At 37.7% G+C, this 19,900-nt stretch overlaps 1 protein-coding gene and 1 pseudogene across 4 annotated transcripts in view; one reads left to right on the top strand and one right to left on the bottom strand.

Annotated features, from left to right (window-relative positions):
* The first annotated feature begins 1,563 nt into the window (after positions 1–1,563).
* The window catches only part of DNAJC12 (DnaJ heat shock protein family (Hsp40) member C12), a 52,397-nt gene continuing 34,060 nt past the window's right edge, over positions 1,564–19,900 (top strand). Inside the window, exons 1-3 of one of the 4 annotated variants that reach the window (XM_077894699.1) lie at positions 2,467–2,562; positions 7,467–7,573; positions 8,727–8,833. In XM_077894699.1, coding sequence (XP_077750825.1) covers positions 8,756–8,833 — 78 coding nt within the window. In that variant the 5' untranslated portion in view covers positions 2,467–2,562; positions 7,467–7,573; positions 8,727–8,755. Of the gene's footprint in view, positions 1,583–2,432; positions 2,563–7,466; positions 7,574–8,726; positions 8,834–19,900 lie in introns of those variants that run through there. The other 3 variants (XM_077894700.1, XM_077894701.1, XM_077894698.1) reach the window with 3 other exon arrangements.
* LOC144312263 (U1 small nuclear ribonucleoprotein C pseudogene) lies at positions 9,918–10,707 on the bottom strand (annotated as a pseudogene).

Raw genomic sequence — 19,900 nt, 5'->3', positions numbered from 1 at the left:
CAGCCAGGCACCTCCTTCAGTAACATATTTAAGTGCTTGTTTCCCAAACATTATCAAGTGACTATTTAATGAATTTTATTGTTTAAAATAAATCTGTTAGAGTAATAGAAACCAATAACTTGATGACTTCTTTGTTTACTAACAAATGGCATATTAACCACTTTATGATCATTAAAATAAATAATTTTTTAAAAATGGAAAATACATACAGAATAGTGAAAATTCCACAGATATAAAAGTATATAGTAAAATTTACCTACCATTCCTATACTTGGGCATTTAGTCCCCCTCTCTGAAGGCAGATGCTCTTATGAGTTTCTTGTGTATCTTTCTAGAGGCATTTTTACCATAGTTTAAAAAGTTATTTTTTATTTTTGTGTCTTGAGAGAGGCATTTTTATTTACTCTCCTTTTTGACAATCCTTTCATAATTCCTTGAGAGTAAAGGCCATAAAGTTAAAGGGGAAAGAACTACTGAGTATAAGAGTGCTCCAGTGTTAGAGCGAGTCCTTTTGCTACTTGGAGTGTGATCCCTGGATCAACAGGGACCTCATTGGGGGCTTGTCAAATACGGAGAATCTCAAACCACACCCAGATATCCTGAAGCAGAAGCTGGCCTTGAACCAGGTCACCAGATGATTCAGGGGAAGCCTTTACGGTTGGGAATCATTGCTCTGGCACAAATCAAGGAAGTATGGCTCTACAAGGAGCCAGTGGAGAGCTGATGCTAGAAATCAGGTCTCCTAACAGCCTTGTCGTGTGCATTTTCCAATACACCAAAATTCTGGCTGGATAATTTAATGTAGCGTTTTTATGCATTTTCTTCTCTATGGGCTCAGGAGTCAGACACAGCAGCGCTCAAACCCCAGCTTTACTGTTAGCACAGAGTAGGAGCTCAATATGGGTTATTACACTTCCTGTTCTCTTTTTTTTTTAAGATTTTATTTATTCATGAGAGACACAGAGTAGAGAGAGACACACACACACAGGCAAAGGGAGAAGCAGGCTTTATGCAGGTAGCGGGACGTGGGACTCGATCCGGGGTCTCCAGGGTCCCACCCTGGGTTGAAGGTGGCGCCAAACTGCTGAGCCACCCGGGCTGTCCTACATTTCCTGTTCTTGCTATTACTTTTCTAATTTTTTTTTTTTTTTTACTTTCCTAAATTAATAAAAGCTTTCCTTTTTAGTTTTAGGTTCACAGCAAAATTGAGTATAGTTTCCACATACCCCTCTTCCCCCAACACGCATAACCTTCCCACTATCCATATCCCTCCCTATACTATTAGGAACGGGATCACAAAAAATTAAAAAAAAAAAAAAAAAAAAAAAGGAATGGGATCACAGATTAAAGCTTCAAAGCAATGTTTCAACAACCTTTATTTTTTTATTATTTTATTTTATTATTATTTTTTTCAACAGCCTTTTTTTTAAAAATTTTTTTTCAACAGCCTTTAAAGGATGTTTCACAAATTCGACTGTATGTCTGATTTAACAGAAAGACTCCTTTCAACATCCTGCACTGCTCTCCAAAGCCCGCTTCGCTCTCACAGCCAGGAGGGGACGACCAGGTGACGCGGACACAGGTGAGGCTAAGGTCCTGGCGGGCTCGGTCCTTCCCGCGGGAACACGCGGGCTAGAGCCTGGCCGCGCGGAGGCCTAACAGCGCACCAGTGGCGCGCGGGATCCCAGCCTGAGCCTGAGCCTGAGCCTGAGCCTGAGCCTGAGCCTGAGCCTGAGCCGGGGGCGGGGCGGGGCGTCGTGGGAAATCAAGACGAAGGGGTAAAGGCAGTTTCTGGAAGCCGGGTTACTAAACCTAAGATGAAAGCTCGGGTCGCCAAAAACCGCCATGGAAAAGTGCCGATTTTGTTTAGCACGACAGAAATCTGGCGCGAGACTGGAGGGAAGCCGCGAGGCCGGAGAGCGGCCAGGCCGAGAAGCGCTCGGGGCTGCGCGGAGCCCGCCGATCTGCTGCCTAATTTCTCTTCTCGCTCGGCGCTTCTGGGGCTTGTAGTCAGAACTTCTAGGTTTCCTCTGGTTTCCACGACCTTTAGCTCCTTTTCCCCTTGCCACTTAAAGACTAGAGCATTTGATTTAAAAAAAAAAAAGCAACAAAAAACAAAACCCGGGGATCCGCGGTTGGCTCAGCGGTTTGGCGCCGCCTTCGGCCCAGGGCATGATCCTGGAGACCCGGGTTCGAGTCCCGCGTCGGGCTCCCTGCATGGAGCCTGCTTCTCCCTCTGCCTGTGTCCCTGCTCCCCGCCCCCGTGTCTCTCATGAATAAATAAATAAAAATCTTAAAAAACAAGCAAACAACCCCCCCCCCCCAAGCTAACCCCTCAACTCCCAACAAACACCAAAAACACTTTCGAAGGGATGGTTCCTGGAGGCGGGACGTAACTGGGACTTCCGGCGACGCCCTTTCACGCCAGTCCCGCAGTGCCTCGTGGGAGTTGTAGTCCCGGGGGTGGGCGACGCCTCCAGGTGCCAGAGGAGATTGGGTATTTTTTCTGCGGTTGGTTCTGGGGTTGGGCGTCTGACTCAGAGTCTTGAGGTGCAAAGAACTGTAAGTCTGTTAAAAAGTTCTACATAATTACTACTATGTGTTTTGGAGTATGTATTTTGAAAGTTTTTTTCAGTAACTATATGTAAATAAAACAAATGGTAGTTGCTCTTTTAGAATACTAAAAAGCACAAAAAACCAAAACTGGTGGTGTGGCTACTTGGACTTGGTACCAACAGTTCAGAAAGGTATAAACGGAAACTAAAAGCCTCTCTTCTGTACCTGCCCATCTAAGAAGAAAAACACCAGCTTTTTATTTCTCTTATTTTTAAAAAAATATTTTATTTATTTATTCATGAGATACGCAGAGAGAGAGAGAGAGAGAGAGAGAGGCAGAGACACAGGCAGAGGAAGAAGCACGTTCCATGCAGGGAGCCCGACGTGGGGTTCAATCCCGGGTCTCCAGGATCACGCCGTGGGTGGAGGGCAGACGCTCAACCCCTGAACCACCCACGCGTCCCAAACACCAGCTTTAAAAGAAGATATAAGGTGCAATATGTATAATTGCACAAAAGTGATAATGCTATAATATGCTTCTCAAACTTCCCTTTTCATTTGATAATCCATCTTAGAAGATCTTTCCGTACTTGCAGAGAAAGCTATCTTACTCTTTTTAATGACTGTATAGTAGTTTATTCTGCAAATACCATAATTTATTCATCTACTGCCATCTTCTTCTCCGGTCCATCGAGGGACATTTTAGTTGTTTCTGATTTTTTTCTGTTGCAAAGAATGTTGCAGTGATCACCTTGAACATATTTTGGTGTAAATCCACAGGGTAAATTCATGGAGACAAAATTGCCTGGTTAAGAAGATACAGCTTTATAAATCTTAATTACCACCAATTTGCCAAATTGTGCCAATTTACACTCTTATCCATTAATGTATGAGTGTGTTTACTTTTTCACTAGTGTTGGGTATTATCAAACTTTACAAATTCCACTTTCCTGAAAGGTGAACAATTTATTTTCTTTTGATTAGCAGTTTCATAGTTATAAATGAGGTGATACTCTTAACGTATATTGGCCATCTATATTTCTAAAAGTATCCATATTCTCGGCCCAATTTTCTACTGGGTTGTTAGTTTTTTTCTTACTAATTTGTTTGCACTTTTTGTAAATTAAGGAAGTTAGTCTTTTGTCTGAGAATTATGAAATTGTTCTCCTTGCACATTGTTAACTTTCTGATTTTGCTGGTTTTTTCTTTTTTTTTTGCCACAAAAATGCACTTACTATTGATATACTCACATTGGAGGGTCTGGGTGCCTCAGTTGGTTAAGGCGATGGACTCTTGATATCAGCTTAGGTCTTGATCGCACCGTTGTGAGCTCAAGCTCCGAGTTGGGCTCCATGCTGGGTGTGGAGGCTACTTAAAAAGAAAATGATATACTCATATTGGTTAATTTTTCTATGGCTTCTGGGTTATTTGATTGTATGTAATTTATTTTGGCATAAGGAGAAATGGTTCTAGCTTTATCATTTATCATTTCTCCAAATACTAACCAGAGGTCCCAACATGATTTTTGTTACCTTTGTTGGGGAGAAAACCCCAATGAACATTAAAAACAAACCCTAGGGATCCCTGGGTGGCGCAGCGGTTTGGCGCCTGCCTTTGGCCCAGGGCGCGATCCTGGAGACCCGGGATCGAATCCCACATCGGGCTCCCGGCGCATGGAGCCTGCTTCTCCCTCTGCCTATGTCTCTGCCTTTCTCTCTTTCTCTCTCTGTGACTATCATAAATAAATAAAAATTAAAAAAAATAAAAACAAACCCTATAATGAGATGCCATGGCAGGTTTGGAGGTTAATTGGGAAAGAGTAGAAATAAATAAGTGGCACTCCAACTATTCTCAGAATATCTGGTTATCTTGTATTATTACTTTTTCTGAACAATGCCCCAAAAGACTGCTAATATTTATTAAAATAAGGAATGAAAACTTTTCTAAATAATATATAACTTAAGAGAAAAAATTTATGAAAATGATTTTAAAACATGAGAATTATTGAAGTAGGATTCCCAAATTGAAAAAGTATCATGTATGTTCAGATATAAGGCAAAGTTTTTCCAAATATCATCCTTTATTTTTTATTTATTTATTTTTAAAGATTTTATTTATTTATTCATGAGAGACACAGACACAGGCAGGGGGAGAAGCGGGCTTCATGCAGGGAGCCCTACGTGGGACTCGATCCTGGGTCTCCAAGATCACACCCTGGACTGAAGGCAGCGCTAAACCACTGAGCCACCCAGGCTGCCCCCAATATCATCCTCTAGAAAAAAAGGTAGATGCCTTGTACTTGTAAACTTACATTTATTTCATAATATATGATTTAAAACATGTAAGTTAAAGGAAATTTTAAAAGTTAAATATTGTGAGATCAAAAAAAATATTGTGAGATCATTTGATCATTTTCTATGTAACTAAATAATGAAAGTATTATGTGTAGGCATTTGATTATAATATAGGCACTATAATAATTGTATGTAATATATATACATATTTGGACTCAAACTTACTTAATTTTTTTGGATTGTCTTTTGATGGAACTTAGAGTTGGCTTATTGAGGTCTATGGTATATGGTGTATTCTACATAGTACATGGTATATTTTTGCCATTTTGTTATTTTTTAAAAAATATTTTTTTATTTACTTGAGAGAGAGAGCGCATGCATATGAGAGAGAGAAAGTGCACAGAGGGAGAGGGAGAAGCAGACTCCCCGTTGAACAGAAAGCCCAATGGAGGGCTCTATCTCAGGACCCTGAGAATGACCTGAGCCACCCAGGCGCCCCATGCTATTTTGCTATTTTTGATCACAGCTTTAGTGTGGATATAGCAGTGCAATACTTTACCCTTAAAAGAAGTTCTGGAGTATAAATATCATTTAGGAATAAGGAGAAGGGTTTGGCATTGTTTACCTTGCATTATGATTCCTGTAAGCAAGGAGTCTTTCCCAAGATACAACAATTGGACGTACCGGTTGGAATGGATAGTAGTCCAGATACCTGAGAGAGGGGCCGCCCTGTGATGGCAGAGATCATTTTATTCTTTGTCAACTCTACAACACAATGTTAGCTTCCCAGGATGAGTAAATTGACTAACTACATAGCTGCAGTGGGGAATGCAACAAACCAAACTAAATCAAACCACCTGAAGAACAAACTCTGAATTGTCATTTCTATTAAGTCTGTAAATAGCTGTGTGATGTTTGGCATTTTGCAGTTTTTACTGATTTGTTTTTTATTGCTCCTTTTTAGTTTTTATTTTTATTGCTCCTTTTTAATTAAAAGAATAATACATGTTTATCTTAGCAAATGGAGATGAGTAAGAAGAATAAAATGTAAACTATCTGTGACCCCATTATGTAGTGATAATGGTCTGTTTTGGTATATATGCTTTTTCATATTTTATCAATATACATAACATATTTATAAAACTGATATTGTACCATACATATTTAAAATTTTTAATTTTATATTTTTCCATTTATTTATTTATTTATTTATTTATTTATTTATTTATTTATTAAAAGATTTTATGTATTTATACATGAGATACACACAGAGAGAAAAGAGGCAGAGACACAGGCAGAGGGAGAAGCAGGCTCCATGCAGGGAGCCTGACGTGGGACTGGATCCTTGGCCTCCAGGAGCAGGCCCTGGGCTGAAGGTGGCGCTAAACCACTGAGCCACCTGGGCTGCCCTATTTTTCCTGTTTAGATTGAGGTAAGACTTTTACCCACTGAGTCTTCGTGCTCAGTGAGTTTTTACATAATACATACTGGTTTGTAAATTTTTTTCACCAAAAAATTGGAATATGAACATTTCCCAGATATTATGTATGTTTCTACATCATTTTATTTTTTGAAGGATTTTATTTATTTATTTAACAAAGAGAGAGAGCACAAGCATGGCGAGCGGCAGGGGGAGAAGGGGAAGCAGACTCCCCTCTGAGCAGGGAGTCCGACTCGGGGTTTGAACCCAGGACCCTGGGATCCTGACCTGAGCCGAAGGCAAATGCTTTTGAACTGACTGAGCACCCAGGCACTGCTATATTGTGTTTTATTTTTTCCTGTTTCAGACACTTGGGTTGTTTCTATCTTTTGGCTGTTGTGAATAATGATACTATGAACATGGGTGTGCAAATACCTGCTCAAGTCCTTGCTTTCAATTTTTTTGGGTAAATAACCAGAAGTGGAATTGCTGCATCATATGGTAATTCTATGTTTAATTTTTTGAGGACTTACTACCCTATTTTCCATAGCAGCAACTTTACATTATTTGAAGGCTGTTTGTTAGTTATTCTATTTTTTTTTAGATTTTTAAAAATTTTTTTTATTGGTGTTCAATTTACTAACATACAGAATAATCCCCAGTGCCCGTCACCCATTCACTCCCACCCCCCGCCCTCCTCCCCTTCTACCACCCCTAGTTCGTTTCCCAGAGTTAGCAGTCTTTACGTTCTGTCTCCCTTTCTGATATTTCCCACACATTTCTTCTCCCTTCCCTTATATTCCCTTTCACTATTATTTATATTCCCCAAATGAATGAGAACATATAATGTTTGTCCTTCTCCGACTGACTTACTTCACTCAGCTGTTAGTTATTCTAATCAGCATTTTGTGATTTCCAAATAAGCGTCTAAATACCCCAAGGGATGTAAAGTTTCCAAAACAGAAATAGCTATCCTTTATTTTAAAATTCCATACAGAAATTTAGTAAGAGAGGATATATAATGAAGGTTTTGTAAGAATGGTGCTTCAGTGCTTTATTTCTTTTCCAAAATAAATTTTAAAGAAGATGCATATAGGTGAGCTCCATGAAAACATTTCTTTTTTCAAGGTAATGTTTAAAGGGTTAAGATGGTTAAAATGTTCCGTCTGTGACTACTCACCTTCTCTAAATCCTAGATCTGACCTGTGTATCCTAGGGCCACAGTGAACTGAAACATATTCCCTGAACACACTTTGCACCAGACACACTTTTGAGTCTGGAGAGAACCAGCTCAGGAGCAAAGGTACAGTGAACCAAACCTGGTCATCATACAGTTCTTCTTCTTACTGCCCTATTTTATTTCCTTCATAGTATAAATCACTATTTTAATTGATCTTGTTTGTTTGCATGTTTCTTGTCTGTCTTCCTCCAACAAAATGTAAGCTTGTTAAGAACCAACTGACTTACCACACCTTTTCCCACAATCACACTGGACGCAGAACAGGTTCTCAATAAATATTTGTTTAATGAACACACTATCAAATGATTGAGAATTTTTTCTCCTTGTCTACTTCCTTCTATGCTTAAACTATTTAAAACATTATGAAATAGTCTAAAATAGTCTCAGAAAAACACCCACTACCCAGATTTAACAAATTCTGAGAGTTTTATTGTATTGCTTCGAATTTTCTTCTATCTCTTAAAAAAATAAAGGAAAAAAGATAAAAATATACAAGAAATGGAGGGGCACTAGGTGGTTTAGTGGTTGAGCTGCCTTTGGCTCGGGTCGTGATCCTGGGTTCCGGGGATTGAGTTCCCACATCGGGTTCCCTGCGAGGAGCCTGCTTCTCCCTCTGCCTATGTCTCTGCCTCTCTCTGTGTGTGTCTCTCATGAATAAATAAATACAATCTTAAAAAAAAAAAGAAATGGAGAAATGGCTAATTTGGGGAGTACATAAAAATGGACAGACTTTGTCAACCCATAAAATGAATGTTTCAGGGTGCCTGGGTGGCTCAGTTGGTTAAGTGTCTACCCTTGGCTCAGATCATGATTTCAGGGTCTTGGGATCAAGACCTGTGTCGGGCTCTCTGCTTAGCAGGGGTCTGCTTCTCCTTCTCCCTCTGTTGCTCCCCCCTGCTTGTGCTTTCTCTCTCGCTCTCAAGTTAAATGAAATCTTAAAAAAAAAAAAAAAAAAGAATGGTTCAAATGCATTATTTACATAAACTCAAACTACAGATCCCAGACAGCATTGCAACAGGTAGGCACGTGGCCTGTTCTTTTCTCTTCTGCAAACAGCCAATGAAGGGTAGAGTTTACAAAGGTCTAGGATGACATATGGTGTATTGACTGTGGCCAGCCTTAAATCTAGTTACTGCTGTTTGGAACGTGCTGCTGAGAACCAGATTTAAAAAGGCTTTTCTGATTAATTCACAGCTTATTCTGTCTCTTATTTCAGAGGGAAGAGAAGCTGATTTAGTAACCGAAATGGATGCAATTCTGAATTACAGGTCAGAAGACACTGAAGATTACTACATGCTACTAGGATGTGATGAACTGTCTTCGGTAAGACAGTGGATAATGCTGTTCTTTTTCAAGTTTTTATTTAAGGTTGTAACTCTGTACTTTTAGTCACATTGCCTAAAAACCTAACCTTATATTATTTTAAAGCACATTTGGCTTAGAGACAGTTAAGGGTTTAAAGCTTGGGTCTTTATTTGGATAATGTCCTTTTGTGATTTTATAGATGTTTCTGATTGAGTATGTGTATTCTGGCACATGGCCATAGACTTATTTCAAATACACTAAAAAATATGTATTTGAAATTTTATTGTAATGTTGTTGGCAATATTTCACAGAATACATAAGCTATAGCTTTGTTATGGTAATTTATACCAAAATTGAGATGAAATATAATTTTCTTTTTTTTGAAATATAATTTTCTAGTAATTAGTGTTTTTAAAATGTTTAATTAAAATATGTATTTTTATATGAGCAGTTAAATTATATAAATCAAGAAACATCCTTTTATGTTAACATTTTAAAATCATGTGAGAAGTTACTTAAAAGGGTGATTTCTGAAACACAATGCGTGAAAATGCTGTAGTTGTTCACTTGATCTACATTGAAATAATGTCTTTAAAGGGTCACATAGACAATGATGAAGGTTGCTAAAGTTTTTTAAATTATGGAAAACTCCTATAATTCTATTTCCCAAAGGTAACACTATTAATATTTTGTTTATTAATTAATGTTTTGTTTATTAATCTTCAGTGTTTTTCCTATATATATATATTTTTTTTTTAAGACATGTTTGGGAAGATAACATATGTTACTTGTTGATTGTGGCTTTTTATCCACTAACATTATAACATTATAACATTTATAATGTTATAACATCATAACATTTCCATGTTATTAAACACTCTTCATAAATATTTTAATGCTAAACATTTCACTTTATTGTTGTATTACAATTGATTATTCCCTTAATATTAAATATTTCATTTATTCCTAGTTTTTCAATGTTTTAAATACTATTGAGATGAGTAAGAAGTACATTTCAATTATTAGATATATTTTATATAATAATTATTAAAATGTTTTATTTTATTACTAAAATATAGCTATTAATATTAAAAAATATATATTTTTTTAACTAAAACAGTTGACAATTTTATTTTCACATTTCACAATACAAATGAAAATTGCCTTTTTTTTTGTCTCACTACTCCCCTGCAAAAACTATTCTCAATAGGAAGGGGAAGCAAGTCTTCCTTGTCATGCTGTTAGAAAACACCCAGAGTCACAGCACCATGATCTCCTGGTGAAGTAGAACAAGTAATATAAAATGAATATAAAGAGGTTCCTGTCTCTCCTTATCTGTCTGGTCGAGTCATTCCTGGCCGAGTGGGCACCATCATGGGACGAGCAGGAGGTCTCATCATTGGGGGCCCAGGCATCATTGGCATATGGCCTCCCATAGGTGGCCTCATTCCAGGAGCACTAAGCGTTTGTTCGGAGTTGTAGGAAAGGTGAGCAGGAGGCCCATGCTGAGAACCAGGTCCCACTGGCATCATCCCAGGAGGAGGAGGGCCCATCATTGGCATCATGGGAGGGCCCCCCATATGGGGGGCTGGCATCATACCAGGGCGAGGAGGACCCGGGAGACTGGGGGGAGGTGGGATCATTGCCCCTTCAGGAGGAGGAGCAGAGACTGGAGTAGGAGGTATCTTTCCTTGTTGAAATGCAGCGGTTGTTTTGTCGATCAGGCTCTGAGCCTGCTCTTCCATCCATTTCTGATAGTAGTCTTTCACATTCTCTTTGTGTTTCCTACCACTGCAGTGTGTCTTTCTCACAGATGGAGAGTCATGGGTGAGGTATGTGTCGCAGTAGTCACAATAAAACTTAGGCATGTTGCTCTGCAGGCCGTTGGCCACTCCCAGCTATTAATATTAAAATATTTTAAAGCAAAATACTTTTTTATTTATCTTTGTTTCATAAGGCTAGAGTTTAGTAACAAAATGTGCTTAATTTTGTATGGAAAATAGGATGTGACGTTGGATGTAAAGGATTAAAATCTCTATCTTCATCACACTGAGGGAGTTATCTTAAGTATCTTTTTTTTTTTTTTTAAAGATTTTATTTATTTATTCATGAGAGACACACAGAGAGAGAGGCAGAGACACAGGCAGAGGGAGAAGCAGGCTCCATGCAAGGAGCCCAATATGGGACTCGATCCCGGGTCTCCAGGATCACATACTGCGCTGCAGGTGGCGCGAAACTGCTGTGCCACCGGGGCTGCCCTATATTAAGTATCTTGTAGTTAAATACACACACACACACACACACACACACAGCCCAGGTTATAATACTCTTTTAGTTGCATATTTCTTCTTTAGGATAATATGTTATTCTTGTTTACTTTGGTGGTGATTTACTTATAGCAATGGAGAACATTTATTACAATTTTTACCATCTGTGTTATGAATTGTACTATTGCCAAATAATTTTTGAAGGAGATTTTTAAAATCAAAGAAACGTAATTTACCTTGATAAGCTTCACAATTTGGATTAAAAACCATTGTCATGCTGAGTTATAAAATAAGGGTCATTATATCCCCATAATAAATCTCTAGACCCTTTTAGTCAGTCTTTTATAGTTATATTATTGTTTACTCAGTCTACAAAGAAGGAGGATTAGTTTTGAATAGACTAAAAAAAATCCTATTGTTTATGAATAATGTTTATAACAGTCTCTTTCATTATAGCCAGCAATTTAGTTACCAATTATGTCATACTTCCATGTATGTACTGTGGCATATAGTAAAAGGAGAATGAAAGCATTGTCTTGCTATTCCTTCTTTACTGATTCTGTCAATGACATAGCATGTTTAGGATTACAATCAGTTATTTAAAATGAAATGATCTGTCACAATTTTGTCAATTCCTTTTATATGTATCTTTCCCCTTTTTTCATATATATCTTTCCCATTTAAAAATATTTTATTTTGGGGGTGCCTGGGTGACTCAGTCAGCTAAGTGTCTGCCATCAGCTCAGGTCATGAACCCAGCATCCTGGGATTGAACCCTGCAATTGAGTTCCCTGAGCAAGGAGCCTGCTGCTCCCTCTCCCTCTGACTGCTGCTCTCCCTTCTTGTGCTCTCTGTCAAATAAATAAATAAAATCTTAAATTTTTTTTATTTGTAAGTAATCTCTACACCCGGTGTGGGGCTTGAACTCACCTCCAAAATTAAGAGTCACATGCTCTACTGACTGAGTCAGGCCAGCCCCCCTAAAAATATTTTAATTCCATTTTTTGAATATTTAGTGTGACATTTCCTTTACTTGATTTGTATTGGATGGTTTCTTTTACTTCAAATATTCCTTGATTTGATGCTTTAAAAAGTTGACCAGAACTATTCATACTCAAAAGCAATTTAGCAGTTATAGTTTCAAAGCAACTTAATATTTTGATTCTATTTATAACAACTGTGTAGACACACACACATATAATACTTTTGCTTTAGTATATAGTTCTTTTTTCTGATTTTTTTAAAAAAAGATTTTGTTTATTTATTTGAGAGAGCAAATAGAGGGAGAGAGAGAGAGAGAGAGAGAGAGAGAATAAGCATGAGTGGGAGAGAGGCAGAGGAAGAAGCAGACTTCCAGCCAAATGGGGAGCCAGACCCGGGACTTCACCCCAGGACTCTGGTATCATGACCTGAGCTGAAGGCAGACTCTTTTTTTTTTTTTTTTTTTTTAATTTTATTTTATTATTTATTCATGATAGTCATAGAGAGAGAGAGAGGCAGAGACACAGGCAGAGGGAGAAGCAGGCTCCATGCACCGGGAGCCTGATGTGGGATTCGATCCCGGGTCTCCAGGATCGCGCCCTGGGCCAAAGGCAGGCGCCAAACCGCTGCGCCACCCGGGGATCCCTGAAGGCAGACTCTTAACCGCAGACTCTTAACCGACTGAGCCACCCAGGTTCCTCTAGTATATAGTTCTTACAATTTCAAGCTTCTGTTGAAAATTGAAGAAATGACATATATAAATCCCATGAGGATTTCCACACTGTTGAGTAGAAAACAACATACCCTCATTTCAAAAACATTTACTGGAGAAGGTTGATTTCAAGTTAGTCAGCTTTTTTTTGCCTTGAACTAGATTTTACACAAAAGACACATGTTATGAAATCTAAAGTCTTTACTAATGCATACACCACACACCAGTGGTGTAAAGCATCTTCTCTGGTTTATATCTTACTTGATTTTTTGATATTTGGTCACCATTTCAGTAGCAATGATAAGACATCTTGATTTCAAGATTTCACAGACTTGAAAATTGAGCATAAACTTGATAAATGGAGATACTTATTTTTTGTTTCTAGTTCTCTTTCTTATTGACTTCAGACCACCTGGGTTTATTATTTTTTTTTAGGCCACCTGGGCTTAAGTCTTACTGTTTACTAGTTATGTAACCTTGGGAAAATGGTTTAACTTTTCTATGCCTTTGTTTCCTAATCTGCAAATGGGGGTAATAATAGTACCCATCTCATAGAGTTGTTATGGGGATTAAATGATATATGATAAATAACATGCTTATAACAGTGCCTGGGACATAGTAAGTTGTGTATGTGGGTGATTTTGGCCTCACAGTAATTGTAGACTTGGAACCTTGTAAATTTGGACTATTCTATAATTGACATTTCAATGAATATTTTCTGTTAAATTTTTTTTTTTGTGTGTGCAGTAAGCTTGATGCCCAACCTGGGGCTTGAACTTATGACCTCAAGCTCAAGAGTCGTATGCTCTACCAATTGAGCCAGTCAGGTTTCTCCAAATGACTTTTAAAGATTTATTTATTTATTTATTTATTTATTTATTTATTTATTTATTTATTTATTTATTTTTAAAGATTTTATTTATTCATGAGGGACACACACACACACACACACACACACACAGAGGTGCAGAGACACAGGCAGAGGGTGAAGCAGGGTCCATGCAGGGAACCCAACGTGGGACTTGATCCCAGGCCTCCAGGATCACGCCCTGGGCTGAAGGCAGCCCTAAACTGCTGAGCCACCTGGACTGCACATGACTTTTTTTAAAAAAAGATTTTATTTATTGGGATGCCTGGGTGGCTCAGCAGTTAAGCATCTACTTTGGTTCAGGTCGTGATCCTTGGGTCCTGGGATTAAGTCCTGCATCAGGCTCCCTCTGGGGAGCCTGCTTTTCCCTCTGCCTATGTCTCTGCCTCTCTGTCTCTCATGAATAAATGAATAAAATCTTTAAAAAAATTAATAAAGATTTTTTTCTATTTGACAGAGAGAGAGAGAGCACAAGCAGGGGAGTGGCAGGCAGAGAAGAGAGAGAAACAGAGTCCCCGCTGAGCAGGGAGCCCAACACAGGGGGATCCCAGGACCCCAATATCACAATCTGAGCCCAAGACAGACGTTTAACTGACTGGGCCACCCAGGGACCTCCCCATTAAATGATTTTTAATTGACTTAAAAAATATTTAATTTATTTATTTGGGAAAGATAGCATAAGCAGGGGGTAGAGGGGAAGCAGGCTTGGTTGCCTAATGTAGGGCTCGATCTCAGGACCCTGGGGTAATGACCTGAGCTGGAGGCAGACGCTTAACTGACTGAGCCACCAAGGTGTCCCTTTAATAGACTTTTTAAGAGTAGTTTTAGATTCATAGCAAAATTGCGCAAAAGTCATAGAGCTTTCCCCTATACTTCTTCCCTCCACTCATGCATAGCCTCACTGTTATCAACATCTCTACTAGAGTGGTTCACTTGTTACAACTGATGAACCTACACTGACACATTACTGTCATGCAAAGTCCATAGTTTGCATTATGGTTCACTCTTGGGGTTGTACATTCTATATGTTTGGACAAGTGTATAATGACATTTATCATACATAATAGTTTCACTACTCTAAAAATCCTCTGTGCTCCATCTATTTGAGTAATTTTTGATTTATAGAAAAGTTGCAAAAATATTACAGAGTTTCTATATGTGTATATATATGCATCCAGCTTCCCTTAATATTAACATTATATTTAGAGTTATGCACAGTAAAAGAATACAAATCAGAAAATTAGCTTTGGCACAATAGTATTAACCATGGGCCAGCAAGCATTTTTTTTTTTTTGTAAAGGACCAGATAGAGTCAGGACTAGGGTGAGGCATGCAAGGCACTTAGGACACAACATTTAAGGAGGCACTAACTCTTAGGGTTGTGCACGTGCAGAAACCTAAGAAAGAGAGAGTACCTCTTTAAATCTAGGTGTTCTGCTTGTCTCACCCCGGTACTAGTCCTGAGATAGCAAACATCTTTATGTTATGTTATGTTATGTTATGTTATGTTATGTTATGTTATGTTATATTTGTTATTTATTTTTTTTTAAGTAGGCTCTATGCCCAGCATGCAGCCCAGTGCAGGACTTGAACTCATGATTCCAAGATCAAGAAGACCTGAGCAGAGGATCCCTGGGTGGCTCAGCAGTTTAGCGTCTGCCTTCAGCCCAAGGAGTGATCCTGGAGTCCTGGGATCGAGTCCCACACCAGGCTCCCTGTGTGGAGCCCGCTTCTCCCTCTGCCTGTGTCTCTGCCTCTCTCTCTGTATCTCTCATGAACAAATAAATAAAATCTTAAAAAAAAAAAGACCTGAGCAGAGATTAAGGGTCTGATACCTAAGTTACTGAGCCACCCAGGCACCCTCACTTTTTTTGAGCTAGGGGACATTTTAGACTTTGCAGGACTTATGGCCTCTATCACAGCCACTCAGTTCTGCTAGTAGTGCAAGAAAGTAGCCATAGATAATATGTAAAATGAATGATGATGACTGTTTTCCAATAAAACTTTATTTAAAAAAACAGGGACAGCCCAGCTTTGGCCTTCGGGCCAGAGTTAGTCAACCTCTGATCTAAAGGATAGGTCTCATTCTAATTTCATCAGTTTCTCTACTAGTGTCTGTTTTCTTTTCCAAGATCCAAGCTAGAATCCTTTCTTACACTTAGTTGTCTCATTTCCTTGATTTTTCTCCACAGTGACAATTTCACACACCTTCCTTGTCTTTCATGATCTGGACACTTTGAAAAGTAATGATCAGTTATTTTTTAGAAAGTCCCTCAGTTTGGTTTGTCTCAGGTTTTCTCCTGATTAGACTGAAGTTATGTGTTTTTGGAAAGAAGACTGCCGAAGTGATATTATACCTTTGTCAGTGTATCACATCTGGGCTACATGATGTTGATATGTCTTACTGACCCGAACACATAGTCAAGGTGGTGTCTGTCATGTTTCTTCTGCCTTGTTTTTGCCCTGTAGAGTTGTTAGTTTCCCTTTTGTCATGAAAAAATATTGTTGATGGTCATTTTTTGAGACTGTAGTGTGTCTCCGCAGACTTTCACCAACTGATTTTAGTTAGCATCCTTTGGCATATCTTGCCCGTAACAATTACTACTATGGTGTTTACCTAATGGTGACTTCCTATTTTCCTCATTCATTTTACATTTATTATTCAGAATTCTTCTGTAAAGAAAAGTTATTTTTTCTCCCACATTTATTTATTCAACTATTTTTTGTCACCATGGATTAAAGTTATTGTATTTTATGGATTGTAACACAATACTGCCGTTATATATTTTGTGGCTCAAGTTGGTTCTCTAGCTCATGTTTTAATTATCTTTTGATTAGAATGATGTAGGATCATCTTATGGAGTTTATTTCAGAGATATTGCTAATATTGGGGGTTTTATGGGAAAAATCCAATTTCATGCTAAGTTAATTGAAATGATGGATACTTATTAACTCACTTATTAAAATGAATCTTCTCTTTTCTACAGCGTATCAGTTTCCATCACTAGAATCAGTTCATTATTTTGATGAATAAATCATAATTTTCAGAAAGGTCCTATTATGCTATAATCATGTTATTTAAAGAATATCTGTCAGTCAATAATCAAGTATTTATTCAACACTTGGCATAGGGCCAGTACTGGAAGTAATGGGAGTAAGACAAAACAAAGCAAAAAGGTGAGAAATAGTGTGTAAGAAACTTGGCATCCAGCTGAGGAGTCAAAGCTAATATAAAGGAAATAATTTGAGAAAAAATAAGTATGGTGCTATGAGATGCTATTTATAAGCGCAACAGGAATTAAAGGAAGAATATCTGAAAAGATTTCAGAGAAGAGATGAGGCTTGAAGTGATCTTACCGGGTCAAAATTTAGACACATGGAGGGAGAGACCAGGCATTTGTGTGGCCAGGGAAAGTTGGAAAGGATCCATCTAAGTGGAAATCAGATTAGTGGTTATTCTGTACTAGAGTATTTCCTAACATAGATCAAAATATTGTGCTAATAGACTCTGGAAAAGATAAGTTTTTAAGTTTTCAAGTTTAACTTCTAAAACTAATATATTTTCAATAAGAAATGTGGAATATGAAGAGAAAACAGAGAAAAATGTTAACCTAAATGCTTAAAATCTGAGAGTATGACATATCTATGTGTGCACATATGCTGTATTGATGTGTTTTCTAATCTGTAGAATGGGAATAATAGCAGTGTCCACCTCAGAGTTGTTGTGGGAATTAAATGAGATGCTATATGCACAGTGCTTAGAACAGTGCCTGGCATATAGTAAGTCTCAATAAATATTAGCTATTTATTATTATTGTTATTATATACATATATATTACATAATCCCTTTTAAGGTAAAATTTATCATTTAATGCTTTGTAGTTTATATTTCCTCCTAGAAATATGTTACATAATGTTTCTTAGATTGTTAAAAGTCTTCTACAAGATGATTTTTTAATGACTGTAAGATATCTTAGTCTATAGCAATATTTCAGTTAACTTAAGTCTTATTACTGGGCACATAAGTTTTTGTTTAAAATTTATAACATTTGGAACCCCTGGGTGGCTCAGCGGTTGAGCGGCTGCCTTTGGCTCAGGGCGTGATCCAAATTCAGGGATCGAGTCCCACGTCTCACGTCAGGCTCCCTGCATGGAGCCTGTTTCTCCCTCTGCCTATATCTCTGCCTCTCTCTGTGTCTCTCATGAATAAATAAATAAAATCTAAAAAAAAAAATTAGAACATTTTATTCATTGAACCTTCTTATAACTAAATAATTTTCCCACCTCTGTCTTCTTAGACAAATTCCTAGAATTGGAATTGCTGTATTGAAGAGTATATGTATTGATATATATCTAATTCTATCATATACACACATATTTCCAAGAAATTGCATTTTCACTGGGAGAATATAGAAATGTTTATTTCTTTGCACTTTCAATGACACTGGTCATTCTCATGACTTGGATGTTTTGATTTATTTGATTATGAGTAAAGTTGAACATTTGTTTGTATGTTTACTGGCCAGCATAATAGGCAGTTTTCCAGACCATTGGGCATTGGATCAAGAAGGCAGGATTCAGTGGACCTTGGCATGGCGAGCCTCATTTGTCCATGGGCTGCAGTCGGCACAGGCACATGGGGTGGATGCCAGGAGATAAATAGAACATTCACAAGACAAACTAACCCACTTTACTAGTTGGTTTATCCAGAACCAGCCCTATATAGGAGACTCATGATAAATTTTGTGATACTAAAACTATAAAGAGTAATGAAAGACAGTTATGGAGTATTCTTAATTTTTTAAAATATAAAATTAGCAAAGTAAGGACAAACATTATATGGTCTCATTCATTTGGGGAATATAAAAATTAGTGAAAAGGAATAAAGGGAAAGGAGAGAAAATGAGTGAAAATATCAGTGAGGGTGACAAAACATGAGAGACACCTAACTCTGGGAAATGAACAAGGGGTAGTGGGAGGGGAAGTGGGTGGGGGGTTGGGGTGACTGGGTGATGGGCACTGAGAGGGGCACTTTGATGGATGAGCACTGGATGTTATGCTATATGTTGGCAAATTGAACTGCAATAAAAAATTAAAATAAAATTAAAAAAAGAAAATATAAAGAAGAAACTAACAATCACATACGTTAGCACTGTTGAGAATGAACCATTTTGAAACATTTGCTTCCATGGGCTAATACTAGAATGTTTCCTAATGTGATAGGAATGAAAAAAGAAAATAACAACAATAAACACTCTCCAAATTTTCTACCTTTGATAGATATGTATAATTTTACCTATTTATCTTATTAAAATCCTCCAATATATATATATACACATATATATACATACATATGTATATAAGTGTGCAAAAAATGTATCTTGAAGAGTGAAACCTGTTTTTCGGGGGGAATAAGTAGTAAAGTGGCTTTTACTTTTTGTTCTGTATTGATATAAACTTTAACAAAGAGAGATTGTGAATATTCATAAATAATTAAAAATGCTTGTACTACTAGAATCTTTAGGATTTTTAATATTTTAAAATTTATTTTATTTTAAAGATCTTCTTTATTTATTCATGTGAGACACAGAGACATAGATAGGCAGAGGGAGAAGCAGACTCCCTGCTCAATCTGAGGACCCTGGGATCACAGTCTGAGCCAAAGGCAGAAGCTCAACCACTGAGCCACCCAGCTGCCCTAGTATTTTATTTAATTTATTTTATTATTATTATTATTTTTAATAATAAATTTATTTTTTATTGGTGTTCAATTTGCCAACATACAGAATAACACCCAGTGCTCATCCCGTCAAGTGCCCCCCTCAGTGCCCGTCACCCATTCACCCCCACCCCCCGCCCTCTTCCCCTTCTACCACCCCTAGTTCGTTTCCCAGAGTTAGGAGTCTTTATGTTCTGTCTCCCTTTCTGATATTTCCTACCCATTTCTTCTCCCTTCCCTTCTATTCCCTTTCACTATTATTTATATTCCCCAAATGAATGAGAACATATAATGTTTGTCCTTATCCAATTGAGTTATTTCACTCAGCATAATACCCTCCAGTTCCATCCACGTTGAAGAAAATGGTGGGTATTTGTCATTTTTAATGTCTGAGTAATAAAAATTTAAACTCGATCCTGGGACTCCAGGGTCATGCCCTGAGCTGAAGGCAGATGATCAACCGCTGAGCCACCCAGCATCCCTTAATTACAGTTTTTTTTTTTTAAGATTTTTTTAAATTTACTTATTCATGAGAGAC

Source organism: Canis aureus, chromosome 4 (genome assembly GCF_053574225.1).
Source record: "Canis aureus isolate CA01 chromosome 4, VMU_Caureus_v.1.0, whole genome shotgun sequence".
NCBI classification, from domain to species: Eukaryota; Metazoa; Chordata; class Mammalia; order Carnivora; family Canidae; genus Canis; species Canis aureus.
Note: the sequence above shows the minus strand (reverse complement) of the source record. Positions and strands in the feature narration are given on the sequence as shown.